This window comes from Labrus bergylta, chromosome 7, assembly GCF_963930695.1.
Source record: "Labrus bergylta chromosome 7, fLabBer1.1, whole genome shotgun sequence".
NCBI lineage: Eukaryota > Metazoa > Chordata > Actinopteri > Labriformes > Labridae > Labrus > Labrus bergylta.
In genome coordinates this window covers 20,023,106-20,040,779 of record NC_089201.1, presented here as the reverse complement: position 1 = coordinate 20,040,779, position 17,674 = coordinate 20,023,106, and the positions used below count along the sequence as shown (strand labels likewise).

Genomic DNA, 17,674 nt, shown 5'->3' with positions numbered 1-17,674 from the left:
CTGCAGTGTAAAAGCACTTTGAGTAGTCAGACTAGCTCAAGTCCATTAACCATTTAACATCATCGTGTTTCTTTTGTCACCATGAACATGTATTTTACGGTAATTTTAGTTAGCATTTAGCTCAAAGCATCTCTGTGGCTAAGTTAGCTTCAAAGACATACTGATGTAAAATGCATTTTGGACAAACTCTCTTAGATGAGCAAATCTATTGCTCGTGTTCCTGTTGCAATATAATAAAATTACTAACCCCCCCAAAAAACTATTATTTAATCTGATTTTGTGTTGTAAAATGTCAAACTTTCAAAGTGAGCTGTTAAGTCTTCTCTTCATTGCATCACATGGCTTTGAAGAGCTGGACTTTAGCATGTTACATCTTTAGCAAACTAATCAGTATCATAACTCAGCAATTGCTGTGTAACTTATCTAAGGCTTAAACAAACCGACACACTGTCCTGTGGGAACAGAACATCTGTTAGTGACATTTTTGGATGCATAACCGACACATGCGGGGGACCATTGTGGACAGGAAGGCTCAGCTGGCAGAGAGGAAACAGGCATCAGTGAATGGAAACAGGAAAGGCTCATAGGGTAATACACTGCTATGCTAGCACCATTATAGTTTGCTCCCATGTTCAACTCTCCATACCGATCTCAACATAAATCTGATTGAAAAAGAGACTTCTTCAGAACTTCTGTTTCTTATTCAGTCTCCTCCGGACTAACAAGACCATGAGTGGGACCGTCTTCAAACATAATACAGTAGGTTATTGTTTCTCAAAGCTGTGTGCAGCTCAGAGGCTCTGAATGAGCCGCAAAGTTAATTATGTCTCTTTCTCCACATTTCTGTAAATTACAGCAGAGTGGCTCAATGAACTTAACCAATCCAAAGTGTATTAACTCCACATCTACCATTAGTGAATGAGCTTAGACTGAGCACAGCTACAAAGAGTGAAGTATTACAACAGATTAGCCACAAACCTCAACTTATTAAAGTGGACCGCCTTTAAAGCTGGGCTGTTTAAGTTAACAGTTCCTATTAGTGTGACAAATGGCAAAGTTAAGACACGCCCTCCACAGGAGTTCATTAAAGCACTAAACAGCTTCTCTAATGTAAACTAATCTTACTTTGAAAGGCTTTCTAAATTAGATGAAATAAGGAAATAAAAGGATCTGGTTCCCAGGGTATCAAACTTTGATTTTCTTTTCAGTGCAAACATATTCCCCATGAACCCAAGCGAAACAAACTGACAGCTTGAAGTAAATACGTTTATTGAAAACACAAACACTTTTTCCACACAGAAAAAAAAGAAAAGAAATGGCACATGTTTTTTTTCTTCAACAGAGCATGAAAAAACAGAAACAATCTCTCTTGGATATGGTAAATACAAACCCTACTGACACACTTGTGTGAACTTGTTTGATTATGTTTCGGATGTCGCTGTGGAAGCATTTGCTAAAAATGGACGTTGAAGACAGAACAGGAGCGAGGAGTGACAGGAACAGTTTCATGTCATCTCATCATTGTGTTTTTTTTTTTGTTTTTTTTTATAAAACAAACTACGGCTATTTTTTAATCAAGTGTTTAAAAAGATGTAAAAAAAATAATAAATAACATACGCTACATCACCTTCACCTACGGCAGTTTAGAAGAGTGATAAAAGATCATTTAAAATCAATTTTGGACGACAGATCGACACAAAGACTCGCCGCCAAGAAGCAACCTCCACTGAGCGTCACTGTGAATCTCAATCCATCAAATCAGCTGGACCTGGTCCAATTATCTAGGTGAAAGAACAGAAAAAAACACCCATAGTTAGTCCACTGATGGATCATTTAAACATGCTCTTGAATGAAAAGACCTTAGGGTGAAGTTGTCAATAAGTTGGATAGATTTTTCTTTAAATGTTGAAAATGTGAGTCAGAGTGATGAAGACACATTAAGGCCTCCTTTAAGGCCCTGTTAACTTGTGATTGGTAGTTGCCATCATTGATAATTAAATATGTGATAAATGGTCCTGCATCCAAAGAAATGAGCCCTTACCTGTCCAAACGGTTGACCACGTCCCTCACAGTGTTGATGAGATTCTCGTTGTCCTGGGGGCTGCTGACAATGATGCTGTGGAGCTTCTTCATGTAGGAGTCGATGGTGTCAAGTGAGGGCGTCTCTCCACTACCTGGATGACATAAGTAACGTGCTGTTAGCTCTGGAGTGTTTCTTAAAGCCCCTGTGAGGAGTTTTTAACCACTTGTGAAAATGACTGATAACAATCGTGAAGCCACTTCATGACCAACTAAAGCCAATAAGGCCAATAAGATTTAGTATTTGCATATTCTATCTTTTAATGCATGTAAAAGCAAAGTAGGTGTCAGGCCTGAGGATTTACAGCACTTCAAAGAATACATTTGATTGTTAAAAGAAAGCAGGACATTATTAAGACATGCCACCTTTTTCCCACAGGAGGCGCCAAAATCGAAAAAAAAAAGTTCCTCACTAGAGCTTTAAATAGATTATCATGAACGTTATATGCCTCTTTAACCATTCAGCAAATAATAATAGCATGGTGTAAAGTTGTTGTTATTTTAACTACTTCTCACATAGTCTACAAAAGTCTTAACATCGACGTCGTGACATGAACCAAGAGGTTTCTAGGTTTTTGACCACTGAAGGGCAGAAATCACTAGATGACAACCCCAATCAAGAAAGGCACAACAGCACAAGCCACTACTTGTCATGCTGTTGTTTTTTTTTTGCTGCGAGCGGCATCAAAGGATGTCCCCAGACTGGGTCACTGGGTCCAACAGGCAGAAGGAAACAGCTATCATCAGCCTGACAGGATATTTCTGCTTTGTCATAGTTCAAGTGTGCGTCAAGACATTGTCAACACAAGCAGCAAGGCTACATTTCAAGACTCAAAGATAGCATACAAAACAGAAAAATATATCTCAGGTTGTAATGAACCAACATAGAGTGAGTTTGAATGAAAATTGAAGCACCGATCAAATCAGGGTTAAATGTGCTCACATGCTTTGATGTTTCTGGACACTTTCTCTCCTAAAGAAGAATGTGCAACAGAGCTCCCCCGAGGCCCCGGTCTAAGTGGATTTTGCAATCACGTTTCATTGTCAAGCTCTTACAAAATCATTCCAGTGCTGCTGTGTATATCTATGTATAAATATATATATTTGTGCAGCTCGCAGAGTCGGAGTTTCTGCTGTGTGAGCACGGAATTCAAACAGGCGTGGAGAAAATTGCAAGAGAGAACGTGTGGGTGTCAGCTCAGCATGGGTTTGATTTTTTTGGTGTGTGTGCATAAAACAAGTGTGAACAAAGACGACAGCATTCCTTAAATTTGAATATTGAATAGATATCAATTAAGAAGGATTCACCGCCTTACATGGGGAGTCTTACAAAGAACAGCGAGGGTTGAAGGGTGTATCTCTGCAGGAGGAGAGACGCTGGAGTTCAAAGCACAGTAAACACACAGTGGGAGCACGAACACTCCTACATTATTATTTATGTCTCAATGAGGTAAACTGTGACTGTGGAGCTAATATCCTACTACAGTGTTGGTGTCTGGGGATGGATTACTGCTATGGGATATCAAGTCAACAGCAGTTTGTAATGTGCAACGATCAATAAGAGCCAACTTGAACTCTGAGAGTTAAATTACAGACTTTAAGAACTGACAGGAGAGCATTTCTATTCTCTCTACAGCACAATGATGATTACAAAAAGAGAGGACTTATTTTTTTGACTCTTCCAAAAGTTTCTAAGTCTATCTTGTCGTAGCTGAAGCTGGGTACATGCTACAAGATAATCAGGCCGGTTTTTGGGCCTGATTCTCCCCTCCCTACAATCCTAAACTAAGTCCTGATTTTTTGATGTTTCTAAAGATTATCTTGCCAGATTTTCCTGTGCTGTAAAGTTTGGCTCAGACTACAGGTCAGATTTAAAATCCTAACTGATTTTGAAATCGGTTAGCATCCCCGCACATAGGAAGAATCTTAACAGATACTCTTCTCTATAATCTGAAGCATGCACACAGTACATGATATGAAAATAATGGCACCTCACATACTAGAGGATTTTATTAAGACGATCTTACGTGACCTCATGTAGACGTACAGAATTAGGAAATAAGGCGTTCAAGTATGCTGCGCCCTCTTCTTGGAATCGGGAGCAAGATACTTTAGATCTTCAGGAGCTGGTTTCCTTGGATTACTTTAAAGGTCTTCTTAATGATCTGGAGGTGGGTGTATCTGACAGTAGATGTTTTAACTAACTCCTATTGCCCTTTTTCATCGCCTTGTTGTTGATGATTTATGACAGGACATTACTACTATCCTCCCTTGTGTCTCACAGTTATTGACTTCCTTCAGATCCTTTCATGACGTAATCGTCAAGGTATTAAATCCTAAACATCAAACATGTGTGATACTAATCGGAGCGGCCCTGATGCTCTCTGAGCAGATCGGGGAAGTTAATATTGGATCTTTATACCGCTCACACAACAAAATAATCTGAGGTGATAATCTGTTCTGAGCAGCCTCAAGTCAGGAATGCCCCCACGCTGTTTTGGTTGGTCATATCTTTGCTCTCCAAAACAGTTCAATCTGTCATCATGAGTTAGTTATCTCGCATTTTCAACAATTGTTAAGGTTTGTAAAATCTAATATTTAGTGTGCGCCAGGCTTGATGAGACAAGAGTTGAATAATTTATCTAAAACAAGCTCAAGATAATTCTATGAGGTAAAATGAGCACCAGTGGAACAATCAGTATTAGTATATCAACGGGTGAAACCGGCCTTACAAAATTCACAGAGGAGAACAAGATTTCAAGGCTAATTTGCTTGTTTAATGGACATTTTGTGAGGTCTTTGGGAGTAGAATTACAAGTGAAGAACCATATATTCATTCTCACCTGGCAGGGGTACGGAGGAGAAGCTGGAGGCGAGCGCCTGGCGCAGGGTCTCCAGGTGCTGATGGAGGAGTCCGTTGCGTCCCCTCTCTTGCATCACGTCCCCCTCCAGCCTATCCACCGCCCCGCGCATGCTCTCCACGTGTTTCTGCAGCGCTGCGTTCCGCTCCTCGTACTCCATGTTGGTCTTACGCAGCTGCCTCATCTCAGCCTCACGTGCTAGAGACGAAAACAGGAACACAAGAAAGAGAGACTGAGACAATAGTGCATGGACAGAGAGAAGAAAGAAACAGCCAACGGCAGCAGTTGGTGCCATAATCAATTATTTATTCGCTAAAGAGGTGTTTTTTTTTTTTTTTTTTTTAAAGGTTCTGAGTTCTGGAGACTCTTAAACTATTCTAGGACATCGGAGCACTAAGTTCTCTTGAGGTAGCAGAGAAATGTGTTTAGAAACACTTAAACAAATGGAGGTTTCAAAAAAAAGTCTCAGCACACCAACTACAAAGTTTTTCTCAAGAAGACAGCTGGCTGTGGTCGAGCTTTTTACCTTTGCTGTGGTTGAGAAACTCCTCGGTGAAGATTGGTATGTCAAACACAGTTCTGTCCTTCCCTTCTGCATCTTTCTGTTGGATGCAAGAAACAGTTAGGAGGCAGCAGGAGATAAGCTGAGCCGGGGAAACATTTGGCCACACACACTGACAGCGAGAGGTGGTCATTTATCTAGTCGGGCTGAGGGTGGGTGGTTAATTGATTTCATACCTGGCCATGGGGGAAATACAGTGATACAGTTTAAGAAATGAGGAAGGAAAAGTAATTTCATCAACAGTGAAACTGAAAATAAACTGAAATCAAAGGCGGAGAAAAGGTTTGCAATAAATAAATATTCACCACAGCAGCACATCTCACAACGCAGGTTATAATTGTTTACTTCCTTCCTCTGAAAGATCCGCCCTCATTTCTTTATGATGATTTCCTCGCCTTTGAAAAGCTAGACTGGAAACACTGACGCCGCTACAGGATCGCTGACTCCAACAAAGTCACCTTGGCCACAGCCATTCAGCTTCAAGACTAACGTACAAAGGAAACCTCTTAATTACATGCAGAATTTAATAAGCATGAATTACACACTTGGCAAAAGCCGAAGTGTTTGGATCACAAACCCAAACGCAGCAGCAAAGAGGATTAAACCAGCTTTACTGATGCAACAGTAAGCACTAGTGTAGAGCTGAGGGAGGGCAAAAACTCAACAGATTTAAGGTGTTCTGACCACGGCTGCACAAACTTACATGAATGCAATAAAGACGTTTTCACATCTGCACTCCTGAAAATATCTAGTTAACTTTATGAAGAGTGCTCCGGATATTCTCCCGACCTGGCTGTTCACATATGTTCTGGCAGACAGAACAACACAGTCCGCTATCCGACGCTATAGTGAGAATATTTGTCCTAACATATATGTAACAAGAACAACATACTGAAGAACAGAAAACGTAATGCAGCCGTTGAATGAAATAATTCATTTTAATAGTGCATGGAGATCGTAGCGATCACATGTAAACATTCTATGCACCGTGCAGCAGTAACAGTATAAAAATGTCGCTCCCCCCTCCTATTGGCCCGAGGTGAATTCTCCAGATAATATCCTGCTGCATTCTCACATCAGCTCACTCAGACTTGCTGCGGAAAAAAATACTAGGAGTCTGGCAGGAGAAACTCTAGGTGTAAGTCAGAGCGGAAAAATGTGTTTGTTTGTGTTAACACATACAGCTCCTCCTGGTTATATCAGGAGTTTGTCAGGAGATTCCTGCAAGTGTGAAAGCCCTAACACATGCACTCAGGAGTTTTGTGCATTTGTGAAAAGACCATTCCTGTCGGACATGCTTTCACAAATAAATAAAAAAGTCCACCGTAATGGTGACTGTTTCTGGGTCAATATCGATACAGCCTGTTTAAGGACGTCTCTACATTACAAACATAGGATTAGAAAACGTAATACACACAAGTTAGGCGAAAAGTCAAGAAGACCTTTAACTAAGGGGCCTGGCAGAAAAGTTCTGGGTAAAGTCAGTCATGATGAACAAATTCAGCTATTTGCATAAACACATGCTCCTAAACCAGAAATATAAAGACATTTCAGGTGTGTGAAAAGGCCTTTTTGTGACTGTCAGGAACTCTGGTACAAAGATAGGACATCTTGTAAACGTGATATTGACTTCTTGAGCAAAGTGATTTTAAGTGTGGTCGGGCAGGGAAGCGTTACTGACCTCGTGCAGAGCCTCGTTTGCTACCTGGTGCCCAACATCTGGAAAGGAAGGAAAGAATAAAAAATGAGCACAGCAGATGATTCATGTCTCTCCCTGATGCAGCGTGCCTTTTGCTACATCATGAAGTGATAGAATGAATCACAGAAAAGAAACATAAAAACACATCTGATGTCAGCACTCCTTACAGTGAATCAGCTTAAATGTGGCAAATATCCACTTCAGGACAGCAGTTTCATGTTTCTCTGATCATTTTTTCAGAGGCAGAGCCGTTTATGTCGTCAACATTTTTCATATTTAAACAGAGATTTCGCCACTGTAACACAATAGGAACATATAACAGAGACCATGTGTCGAGTTGGCACGGTAACAGCTCCTTGGCCTCAAGGTGAACTCATAACCTCAACTACTACTACAACTTCAATTTTTCAAGTATCCAATTTCCTTGTCACAGTTCCATTGACTGAGCAAAGCAAATAATGAGTTCTGAGATCCTACACCGCATGATGGAGTTTATGTAAATGATGAATTCAGAATTTGCAAACCTTTGAAGGTGAAAGAGCAGCCAGTTTCTAAGATGCTGTATAATGTCCTTTATGCGTTGCAGCTGATTTCCTTTAAGACTCAATGAAAATTAAAGTCTCAACAAGACCAATTTCTTCTGCTTTAAGTCATGAACCAGATATTCTAGATCAGGGTGTGCTCTGGTGGTGTGCTCGTTGGCATCTTTGTGGTAAAAAAATAAACAATTTTTCCAGAAAGTCCAGTTCTTTAGGACTTCCATGCTTGTAAGGTGTTCAACCTCTCTGTTTAGATATTTGCTAACAAACAAGTAAAAAATGTCTGCCTTGCCTAATACAGGCCCAACAGCTAAAGTAGCTGGTTGCAGAGGTTGTCCATCCTGTTCCTTTTATTTTTAACCATATCTCACCTCCTCTGTGCCGCTTGCCCTTCTGCTTCTCCTGGACCTTCCTGGTGAAGTGTTTGTAGGCCTCCGTCTTCTGGTACTTCTCCAGCTCCCGCATGTAGCGCTCCTTATCTTTCTCTGCCTCGTCCAAATATCGCTTCAGGGAGAAGAAGGAGAGAGAGAGAGAGAGAGAGAGAGAGAGAGAGAGAGAGAGAGAGAGGGGTGAGAAGAGCTGTGAGGACTCAGGCAACAAATAAGGGGGGAAATGAAATTTGGTCAAATCAGGATGAAGTGGGTTGAAGTATTGGGAGTAATCATTCCTAATCAGGATTAGAACCATGATTAGTTACTTTCTAAAGACAATGATCGCTAATTTCCAAAATTATTAGCCTACATTGAAGCAAATTACATCTTACACTCAACATTTGACTTGTTTAAATTAAGAAAAAATATTCATAATTTGTCTAGCTCACTAGTTATTCTGACTAGCGAGGCTGGCATTCATTTAGTGAGCTTTTCACGCATAGCCTAGAACTTAAGCATGACATGTAAGGCTGAATAACAAATGACATGTCAAACCTTCATGCTGGCATTTAATGTAAAGTCAAAAAACAAGATTTTAACATCATGATACTGCACATGTGATTCCTTTCAGACAGACATATGACACTGGGATGCATATAAGTGGAATAAGGTTATGATTATGCTCATTATTTAAATATATTCGGTTCTTTCAATCACTACAAGCCAGCAGTTTGATACATGTTTACATCTTTCTGCTATTCTTGCATCTTAAGCAAGTTCATGTTAACTTAAACAAATGAAGAAGAGGTAACTGACTCTGCAGGCTTTTGTTCCTACTCTCCTGTCGGGCTCAATATAAAATTAGCTCTAAGTCTCTGCTGGTTTGAGGGAGTGTTAAAATCTGGCTAGGGATAGTCTTAAGTGTTGGCATGTTGCAGATGAATATTTTAGTCCAGTCCTTTGGGACACCTTTGGTGCAATTACTGAAAAAAAAATTACAAATCAAAATACTTCACCTTCTTAATCAAGAACCAAAACAGATGTTGCTGCCTGCCTCTCCGTTGCTAGCCTTTTTTTGTCTAATGCTATAAAACCTGGATCATTGAATATGAACACTTGCAATGCATAGCAACACTTAGTGCTAAGGAAACACAATGCTGGACTCTTACTTGTCTGGACCTTCCTCACTGACCTGCTTCTCGTCGGGGGGCAGCTTGCTCCACTCGTTGCCCAGCATCCTGGTAATCTCCGGGAAGGGCACGTCTGGACGCTCTGCGCGTAGCTGCTCCCGTCTGTCGTTCATGAAGCGAACGTAGCCTGTAAGCGGGGCTTTGGGTGCGTTGCTGTCCTTCATCGGCTTCTTCCTCTTCCTCCCCTTGGTCCAGCTACCACGTCGGGGCTTCTGCAAAGAGAACAAAAACAGATGAGTTTTGAAGAGTTAGGTAGCCATCCTTCATTATGCACACTGACAGGATATTCTTTTGGGGGTTTGAATAGGAAAAACTGAAAAAGGTGTTATTTGATATCAGTTTGCTGAAGATTGACCTCATCTCCGTTCCTCTGGCCGTTGTTGTCAGTGTTTGCTGCAGGAGAGCCAGTCTGCTCATCCATGTCTTCTTCGACAACCTGTGAGATCTAGAGGGAAACAGGGGGAGATGTTAGAACAGGAAACAGTAAAAGCAACAAACCTAGCTGGGTGCTGCCTATATGAGCATTTGGAGACCGGCTCCGACTAAGGCATGGAGCATTATCACAAGGTACACAGCCGAGGCCAGAAAATAAACACCAGATATTCTTTCTGCAACTTTATTTTCCTTTTTTTCCTGTCTAAACTCCTCCCTGTCTTGGCCCTAACCTCCTCTTGGCCAACCACATTTCCTCTAATAGAAATGTTACTGCGATCAATCACCTTTTGAGAAAGGAAGTGAAAAAAAAAAAAAATCGAACAACCCCCGGCCACGGAGACGCAAATGTTGCCTATTTTCAACAGGAAGAAGTCATGCTGTGGTACTGCCTCATTATTAGAGATAAGAAAACGCCTACATGCTAAAAAAACAAACAAAAAAACTCTTCAATAAATAATTTGTCCTCTTGCTGAACTTCTGATCTCTTCTATGAAGAGCCTTTTAGGTCCACACTTCACTGTTAGCAAAACAAAAAAAAGTTTACAAGTGTTACATTCTTGCAATAGTTTTGACTCTTAAAACAATAAAACAAATATATTTGTGGGGGGGGAAAAATGTCTTCATTAATTGAGAGAACATTTTACAAAAACATATGGTGGTTAAGAGTTCTTGTGGGGGGGGGGGGGGGGGGGGAGGACATAATCCAGGTTAAACTCTAAAAATAGGAACAATGTCATTTTGTGTCAACTCTGACCTCCTCTGAATTACTGTGTGGGAAGTGAGCCTCTGTATCCTGGATGTGGCTTCAGCCCCCCCTGACACTAAACACTGTGGGAAAAGTCGGAGGAATAAACCAGTCAACAACCAAAAAACCGACAAGAGGGTATGCAGGGAAAATCCCCCGCCCCGCCCCAACTGCAAACAGTTAGAGCAAGCAAGGAGTTGTCATCCTGGACAGTGCATGGACTCACTTTCTCCTAACACTTAGTCAAACATGAGGAGCCCCCCCCCCCCTCAAGTGTCATCAACTGTGTGAAAGTACTTCACTTGCAGATAGGACTTTAAAGATGCTGAAGCTGGGCTGTGAACGTCACATAAGACATCATCAAAAAGCATTTAAAAAAAGAAAAGTGCTGTATTCTTAGTGTTCTTCTACCCGAAGCTGAAAAAATTAAAACCTATGCGGTAGCGCCCCCTGCTGGATAAAAGCACACAGTAGGTAAATCCATGATATGAAGGTTTATTTTCCTTCTATTCTACCACAGTATAAACGTTTCATGAAGTGTGACCCAGGTGTAAAATCTGAAACACTTTGAGATGTCCTGTTTATTTATGCATGTTGGATACTAAATGGCCAATGTGTAAGAAAACTAGCAACGCTAAATGACACATAAGGCCAACATAGAAACGGTGCAGCTAATTCCAACATGTGCAACGCAAACAAATGTCTAAATGTAACATACAGCACAATAGCACAACAGTGACATGACTTAGCATTGTCTTTACATTGTTAACACGATATTACATGATGCTTCTGTGTGTGCACAGTGAAGAAAGCGTGTCACCGTCAAGCTGTGTTGATGACACAAAGCCTATTGGTTCACAACGTTAAGTGTTTGCATATCATCAAGTTGTGCAAACGTGGAGTGTGAATGATAGTCCTGCTAAACAGAGATGTTGACGAAAGGTGTTAAATGGGCTCGGCCATCAGGTGAACCACAGCTTTTGTGGATGATATGCTAATTGCACTCCCAACAGGATGCTGTTGTGTGTTTTTTTCCCAGCATATCCATCTATTGCTGTTACGACCATTAAGTGGCTGATGTGTTTGTCGACGAACGATAACTAAAACAAAATAACAAAAGGTCATATTTATTTTTTTATCATGATCAGAAACAAAGGTAGCATCAGACCGCTCGGCTAACGTTAGCACTCAACTGGATGTTAGCTAGAAGACGTTTCCAGCGAGACCTTCTTCTTTAAATGTATCTACTTAGTAAGATATGTCTGATCATAAATAAGTAAATAACGTGTTAAAGGTAAGCAACATGCAACAGTCCGGTGTAAACTAACCTTCGACAAACGTAATCCGTTGCTTTTATCTGCCTATCCAAAAGGATATTTCCCCAATCAAAACAATGCAGCGGCCAGTCATAGAATCACACCACATAGACACGCAATGCTATGCCTTTCCGTGCAAAAACAAGTCTAATACCGCCTGTTATTTCTTTAAATATATTATTGGAGTCGTGTTTTGCTTTTTTTTTTTTTTTTTTTTTTTGTCACGTATGAACAGTGATGAAAGTATTCAAAAACAAAAATCACAAATATTCATTATACAAAATTAAATATTATTTATTGATTGTAACTGGATATATTTAGCCGATATTGTATTCAAACTACATGCAGAATAGTATAGAAGCAAACAACACAGTATGTTCTTTCAAAACTACTGAGAAACCAATACAAAGAAAGCAGTAATTGAATGCCCAGTACTATTGACACGATCTACATCATCTGATTCTGTGACCCATCTTAGTCACTGTTTTCTTCGTGTGTGTTTATACCAGTGTCTTTAAGGGTGCTGATTCCCCCTACTGTTCATGTTAGGTATAACAATACCTACATTCATTTGGATTTTTTTTTTACAATAACCCTCTTGAGACATTTCCTGCTTTAATTATCAGACATAGAAGGTTAAGCACCACGCTGTGAAAGAATGGATGAGGAAATATTTCATCAGCTTTGACTTTTGTAGGTCACTCAGGCACAACAATGCAATAAGCAGAGCTGGTAAGCTTTCAGGGTTCTTTGTAGTTTGTAAGGCATTCTTTAATTCCTTAGCTGTTTCAACTTGTAATTCTGTCATCACTTCTTATTTCCCTGTCCTCCTCTCTTTGTAACTTTAGAGTGAGTGTTTAAGTTCTGCAAGTTCCACACACACACACACACACACACACACACACACACACACACACACACACACACACACACACACACACACACACACACACACACACACATACACAACAGCAATAGTGCTGCTGGAAACCCAGGGGTACAATCAACTTCTGCAAGCAATCAGATCCTCATATTGCTCTGAGTATCCCCAAAACATTGGTAAATAATTTTATTCTTATGAGAAAAATGCACAAACTCTGCTTTAATGCCTTTGGAAAGTGTCCCTCTCTACAGCCTTGTCTCTGTTGGCTAATATGGTCTGTCCAAACAGAAAATTCACTATCACATTACTGTCCTTTTGGTGACGGGAAACACCAGATTAATAATGAAGCTCCCAGCCCTGAAGAACTTGTCTAACTTTAGAGACAGACAGTGAGAGCGTGTGAGAAGACTAATACTTTAATTCCAAATTAACAGATTGCAAATCAACACTCTGGTGGGAGTAACCTAACTGTAGCTGCAGTCTAATTGAAACTTTGATTGCAATCTCATCGTAATTATCCAGAGTTAATCCGACCCAATTCTCAGGCTCATTACACACAGGTCTGGTACATGGAGAGTTTAGAGAAAAAGTCACAGACAAAATCAGGACATTGAACCCTGATTGTCCTCAGATTTTCCAATTCTTAAAGCCTAACTTGCACTTATGCTGCGTTCACCGACTTCAGTTCCTGCTGTGCTGCTCGACGTGTCCGCCGCACTTTTCTTTCTAATATTTCTCATTTGGAGCCATAAATGTAAAACATTTCAAATGTCATATTTGCTTCCTCCGCTTGTCATCACAGCTTAGCTTGTCAACCATTAGATTTGTACAGCTTTATCAAAAAAAAAATCTGAGACTCCCAGAGTACCACAAGAGGGATCCTGCGTACCACCAGAAGTACTCGTACCACAGTGTGGGGATTAATGGTCCAACACATTTTCTCTAAAAAAGGCACATAGAAAGAAAACCTTTCAGTATCAACATTTCAGGTCTGAAGATGTCTCTGTTTATGTAACTAAATTCTTAAAGAGCCCATATTATGCCCTTTTTGGGGTTTGTATATTTAATCTATGTACCTACTTTTGTATGTTCACAATACCGAAAAAAGTGTCTGTTTTCATGTACTGCTCCTCCTTGCTCCCTCTACGCTCTGAGTCTGTCAGCTACGCTCTGCTGAGCCCACACTGTTAGACCCCACGTGGGCCAAGTCTGCTCTGATTGGTCTGCCGATCCGCTCTGTCGTTATTGGTCAGTCGCTCAGCGCGGTTCTCGGAAATGTCCCGCCTCTTTTACCATATTGGGAATGCAGCCACTGGCTCCGTCCGAGGGGAGCATAAACATTAGCACCTTAGCACTACTGTGCTACTGCAGGCTACGGCATATCGTGGGCGTGCCACAGAAGTTAACGGGCCTGCAACATGAGCTGCTGGGCTTGCCACAACGAGCCAATGGACTTAGATCAGTGATCTCACACTGACAATGACGTCGGACTGACACAATTTTATTGAGGGGGGCTAGAACCGAGCGTTACTTGCAGCTAATGCTACAGCTAACAGGAGGAGGTAGGTTTGAATTTTTGCACATAGATGTGCCTAAACATGCACAGGGCAATTGGAAAACACACTAAAGAGCATATAAAACCAGAAAAAGCATAATATGGGACCTTTAACCTCCAGTTTTCTCTCTGCCTCCTAAGTATTTACAGCAAGGGAAATAATAATCCATATTGTTTGATATTGTTGGAAGAGTTGGATGTTGTTATGGTCAGACATTTCCATCAAATGCTATGTATTTGAAATGTTTTGTAATATGTATTTGAAATGTTTTGTAATAGTTTAATAGACATTTACATAAAATTCAGTCATAGCCTTTATCTTTTTGGAAAGTTTTGAGTAATTTTTGGTGGCACAGTATAGATTTGTAATGATTTGCCCTAAAAAGTAAACATCTGCCAAATATCCAAACACTACTCTTCACATAAGCTGTTTTGTCCGCTTCTCCCTGGCGCCCAGATGTCCTACATTTCTGCTTTTCAAATAATTCCCCAAGAATTCCTCTGAACCTGCATTCATTATACTGTACCTGTCTGTGCTGGAGGTGATACTGTACAGGTAAAAAAGTATGTTTTTCCCATCGGATTAAAAGCTCAGTATAAAGGCCCTTTTTCAAATGTCTTGTAGCTGTGTTGCATTCAGAGGCGGCTGTCAGTGGGAAAAAAAACCTGACATCTTTGGTTTTTCTACAATGCAATTCTCCCTGCAAGACATCACTGAACATGAAAGAAAAAATAACGAGTCCGGTGGACTCACACCAAAGCTTGACATTTGGTTTTGATGTTTGCTGGAAGGAATTCTGCTCGAAACTGAATTGAAGACATACCGTTTAACTTTTTAAAAGATTAATATGACACACTTACTGTAATGCAACTCAAAGTTGTTTTTCTCAAGGTTTTCTATAAAGCTGTACACATCTTTCCTGAGGTAATTTGCTAACAATTACAACAACAGGTACATCAATTAGCTGTGGTTAATTTTAGCTGAAGCGAGCACAAAAAGCATCTGCCAATAATATGGTAATCCCTACCAGCAGACACCTCATATTCCAGCACTCCAACAGTCATGAATTAATGAGAGGTAGCTTTGCTTGTGGAATCTGGTTTGTCACTAATTGGCTCACAGAAATGATGCAGGCCAACTGTTCAACTCCCAGCAGAAGCAAGGCTGGCTCGGTTTGTAGCTTTTTTTGTTTGTTGGTCAAACCATTCAGTATTATCGGTCAGTGGATGGAGGCTAGTAGGTAGTGTCACAGCAAACAACAAAGCCTTGGAAGCCAGGGTCAGTCAGCTTTGGACTGGAGTCTTTTTAGATCCCTGCAGGCCTGTGGGGCACAGCATCCAGCTGTCCCCTGTACCGTTCTCCACCTGTCACGCCGTGTCGAATCATCTGGTGTCAGCCTGAGAAGTTTAGTGCAGAGGAAAGCTTTTGCAGCCACTGGCCCTCTGCGGGTCAACCATATGTCCTTGCCAGTCAGCTTGGGTGGCCTGGGAAGTGGCAAAACTGCAGGCATCAAACTGTCCACATGCCTCAGGACATCAAGGGTGGTAATGCCACAAGATGTGCCAGTAAGGCTGAGAATAGACAGTCAAGTGAGTGAAGCAGTGGTTTAGATCACTGACAAAGATGCTATAGAGTAAATTAGTATGATTTACACTGAAAATTGAGAGCATAGCACTGTTTATTTTCACTGATTCAAACACAATACACAGGTTTTAGCTGCTGTGAGTGCCCTACGACAGTGTCCTTAGTGTAAAAAAAAGTCCTTGATAATTGCATAAAAAAACCCCAACAACTTCAATGGCAGTTTTATCGGCAGAAACCGGCACATCATCAGCTTCTAATATGTCTCCAGTGATAGTGGAGACAAAATCTCTAATAGTACAAACAAAACATTGATGGTGATTGATGACAGGGCAAAAAGGCAGTGACAGTTTAGGATTTTTGTTATGGCCAGTCAGATTTCTAGGGGGGCCCATGCCACCCTTGGTCACCCATCTGGACACGCCCCTGCTTGTACTTCATTTAAGTATTTCCATTGAATGCCACATATCCACCAGTAATACACTTGGTTTAACATTGTGTTTGCTTTTTTATTGCACTGCTGTTTCCCTTTATTCAATTAAAGCTATCTATTCTAAGCTGTAACTGCATTGTTGCTGTTAAATTGTTAATGTATTTGGGGGTTCTTTATTTCTATTAAATTCATTTAAACCTCATTTTGAATCCCTTTCAATTCAGTTTCCTTGAATTACACTGTCCTTTTTATTGTCTTTCTTCTTAGACAGTCCTTCACCTTATAAGCATTTTAAATGTCTCTTTGTTGCTGTTAGCATAGCTTCCAAGCAATATGGCGGACTATAAGTTTCGATTCTTTCGACCCTCTGATCTGTGATTGGTCTGTAACTAAATAAAATATGAGGAACTAGCATTGTTGTTTCACCTAACTGCAACAAGCTTCCGATGACCCAAAATTACGATTTTTGCGTCATCGGAAGCTCCTTTTCAGACTTAGAAATACAAAGATTTCCCATCTCAGGGGGAAAATGAGGGTGGGATGCACGGCCATTCAAATATACTACCAGGTTTCTAATGATACAAAGCTTAATGCAAATGGATAAAGTATCCCTTTAATGATGAGTTAATTTTTCATCCTAAAAAATAGCCTCATTGGATTATAAAACAGTTAACACACTGTACATTGGAAAGAAAACATCAAGCTCCAACAAGCATATGTGAGTCTAAGACCGGATAAATTTGCATATATAATATCACAAATTTGATATGCATGCATGGGTTGTTGTATGTAGACGCACAGGTGGCATGTTCATTAAGTAACACAAACATCAAGTGAGAAAGGTCATACCTGCACTGCAGCAAATCCCTGTAGAGTCCATAATTGGCTTAGATTTTTCAGAATCTTGCTGCATACATTAGGATATTGATGAAAATACATTTACTGCAGCTCCTCCATGCCCCTGTGCTTAAAGAAAGGATATTAATATTAATACCAGCTTGTGTTGTTTGAAAACAAGCATGCCATCATATGGTACATAATACATTCATTAGCTTAGTTAATGACCTCATCAGCATAACTGGTAAAGGTTCAGTGTATGATGGTGATCAGGCAGGATATCAGGTAGCTCGAGTGCCTGTTTGTTCTCGTGCACAAACACAAGGCACAGCTGTGAGTGTTGCCAATGCCACAGAGGACGAGTGCTCAAAGGGCGCAGGGTCTGTTACATCACCTTGTTGCTATGCAACTTTCAAATTATTCTAAGGTAACCAACCTGAGGAATCAAAGGGGTACGGTGTGGATAATGAGAATGGGGATAAAGAAGAATGGATGGATGTGGGTAACAGTAGGAAAAGTTTTCTCGTCTTTTACAAAAGCTGTGGAGAGGGTGAGGGATGGGAAGCGTTAGGCAGCAGAGAGGGCAA

At 40.6% G+C, this 17,674-nt stretch overlaps 1 protein-coding gene across 1 annotated transcript; it reads right to left on the bottom strand.

Moving 5' to 3' along the window:
• Positions 1–1,252: 1,252 nt before the first annotated feature.
• Positions 1,253–11,929, bottom strand: hmg20a (high mobility group 20A). The gene is made up of 9 exons (XM_020660946.3): positions 11,810–11,929; positions 9,657–9,746; positions 9,304–9,513; positions 8,112–8,244; positions 7,184–7,221; positions 5,467–5,542; positions 4,923–5,138; positions 2,042–2,174; positions 1,253–1,781 (listed from the first exon to the last, which is right to left on the bottom strand). Exons 2-9 carry the CDS (start codon positions 9,720–9,722, stop codon positions 1,778–1,780), a joined length of 876 nt encoding a protein of 291 aa, XP_020516602.1. The 5' UTR covers positions 9,723–9,746; positions 11,810–11,929; the 3' UTR covers positions 1,253–1,777.
• Positions 11,930–17,674: the final 5,745 nt, after the last annotated feature.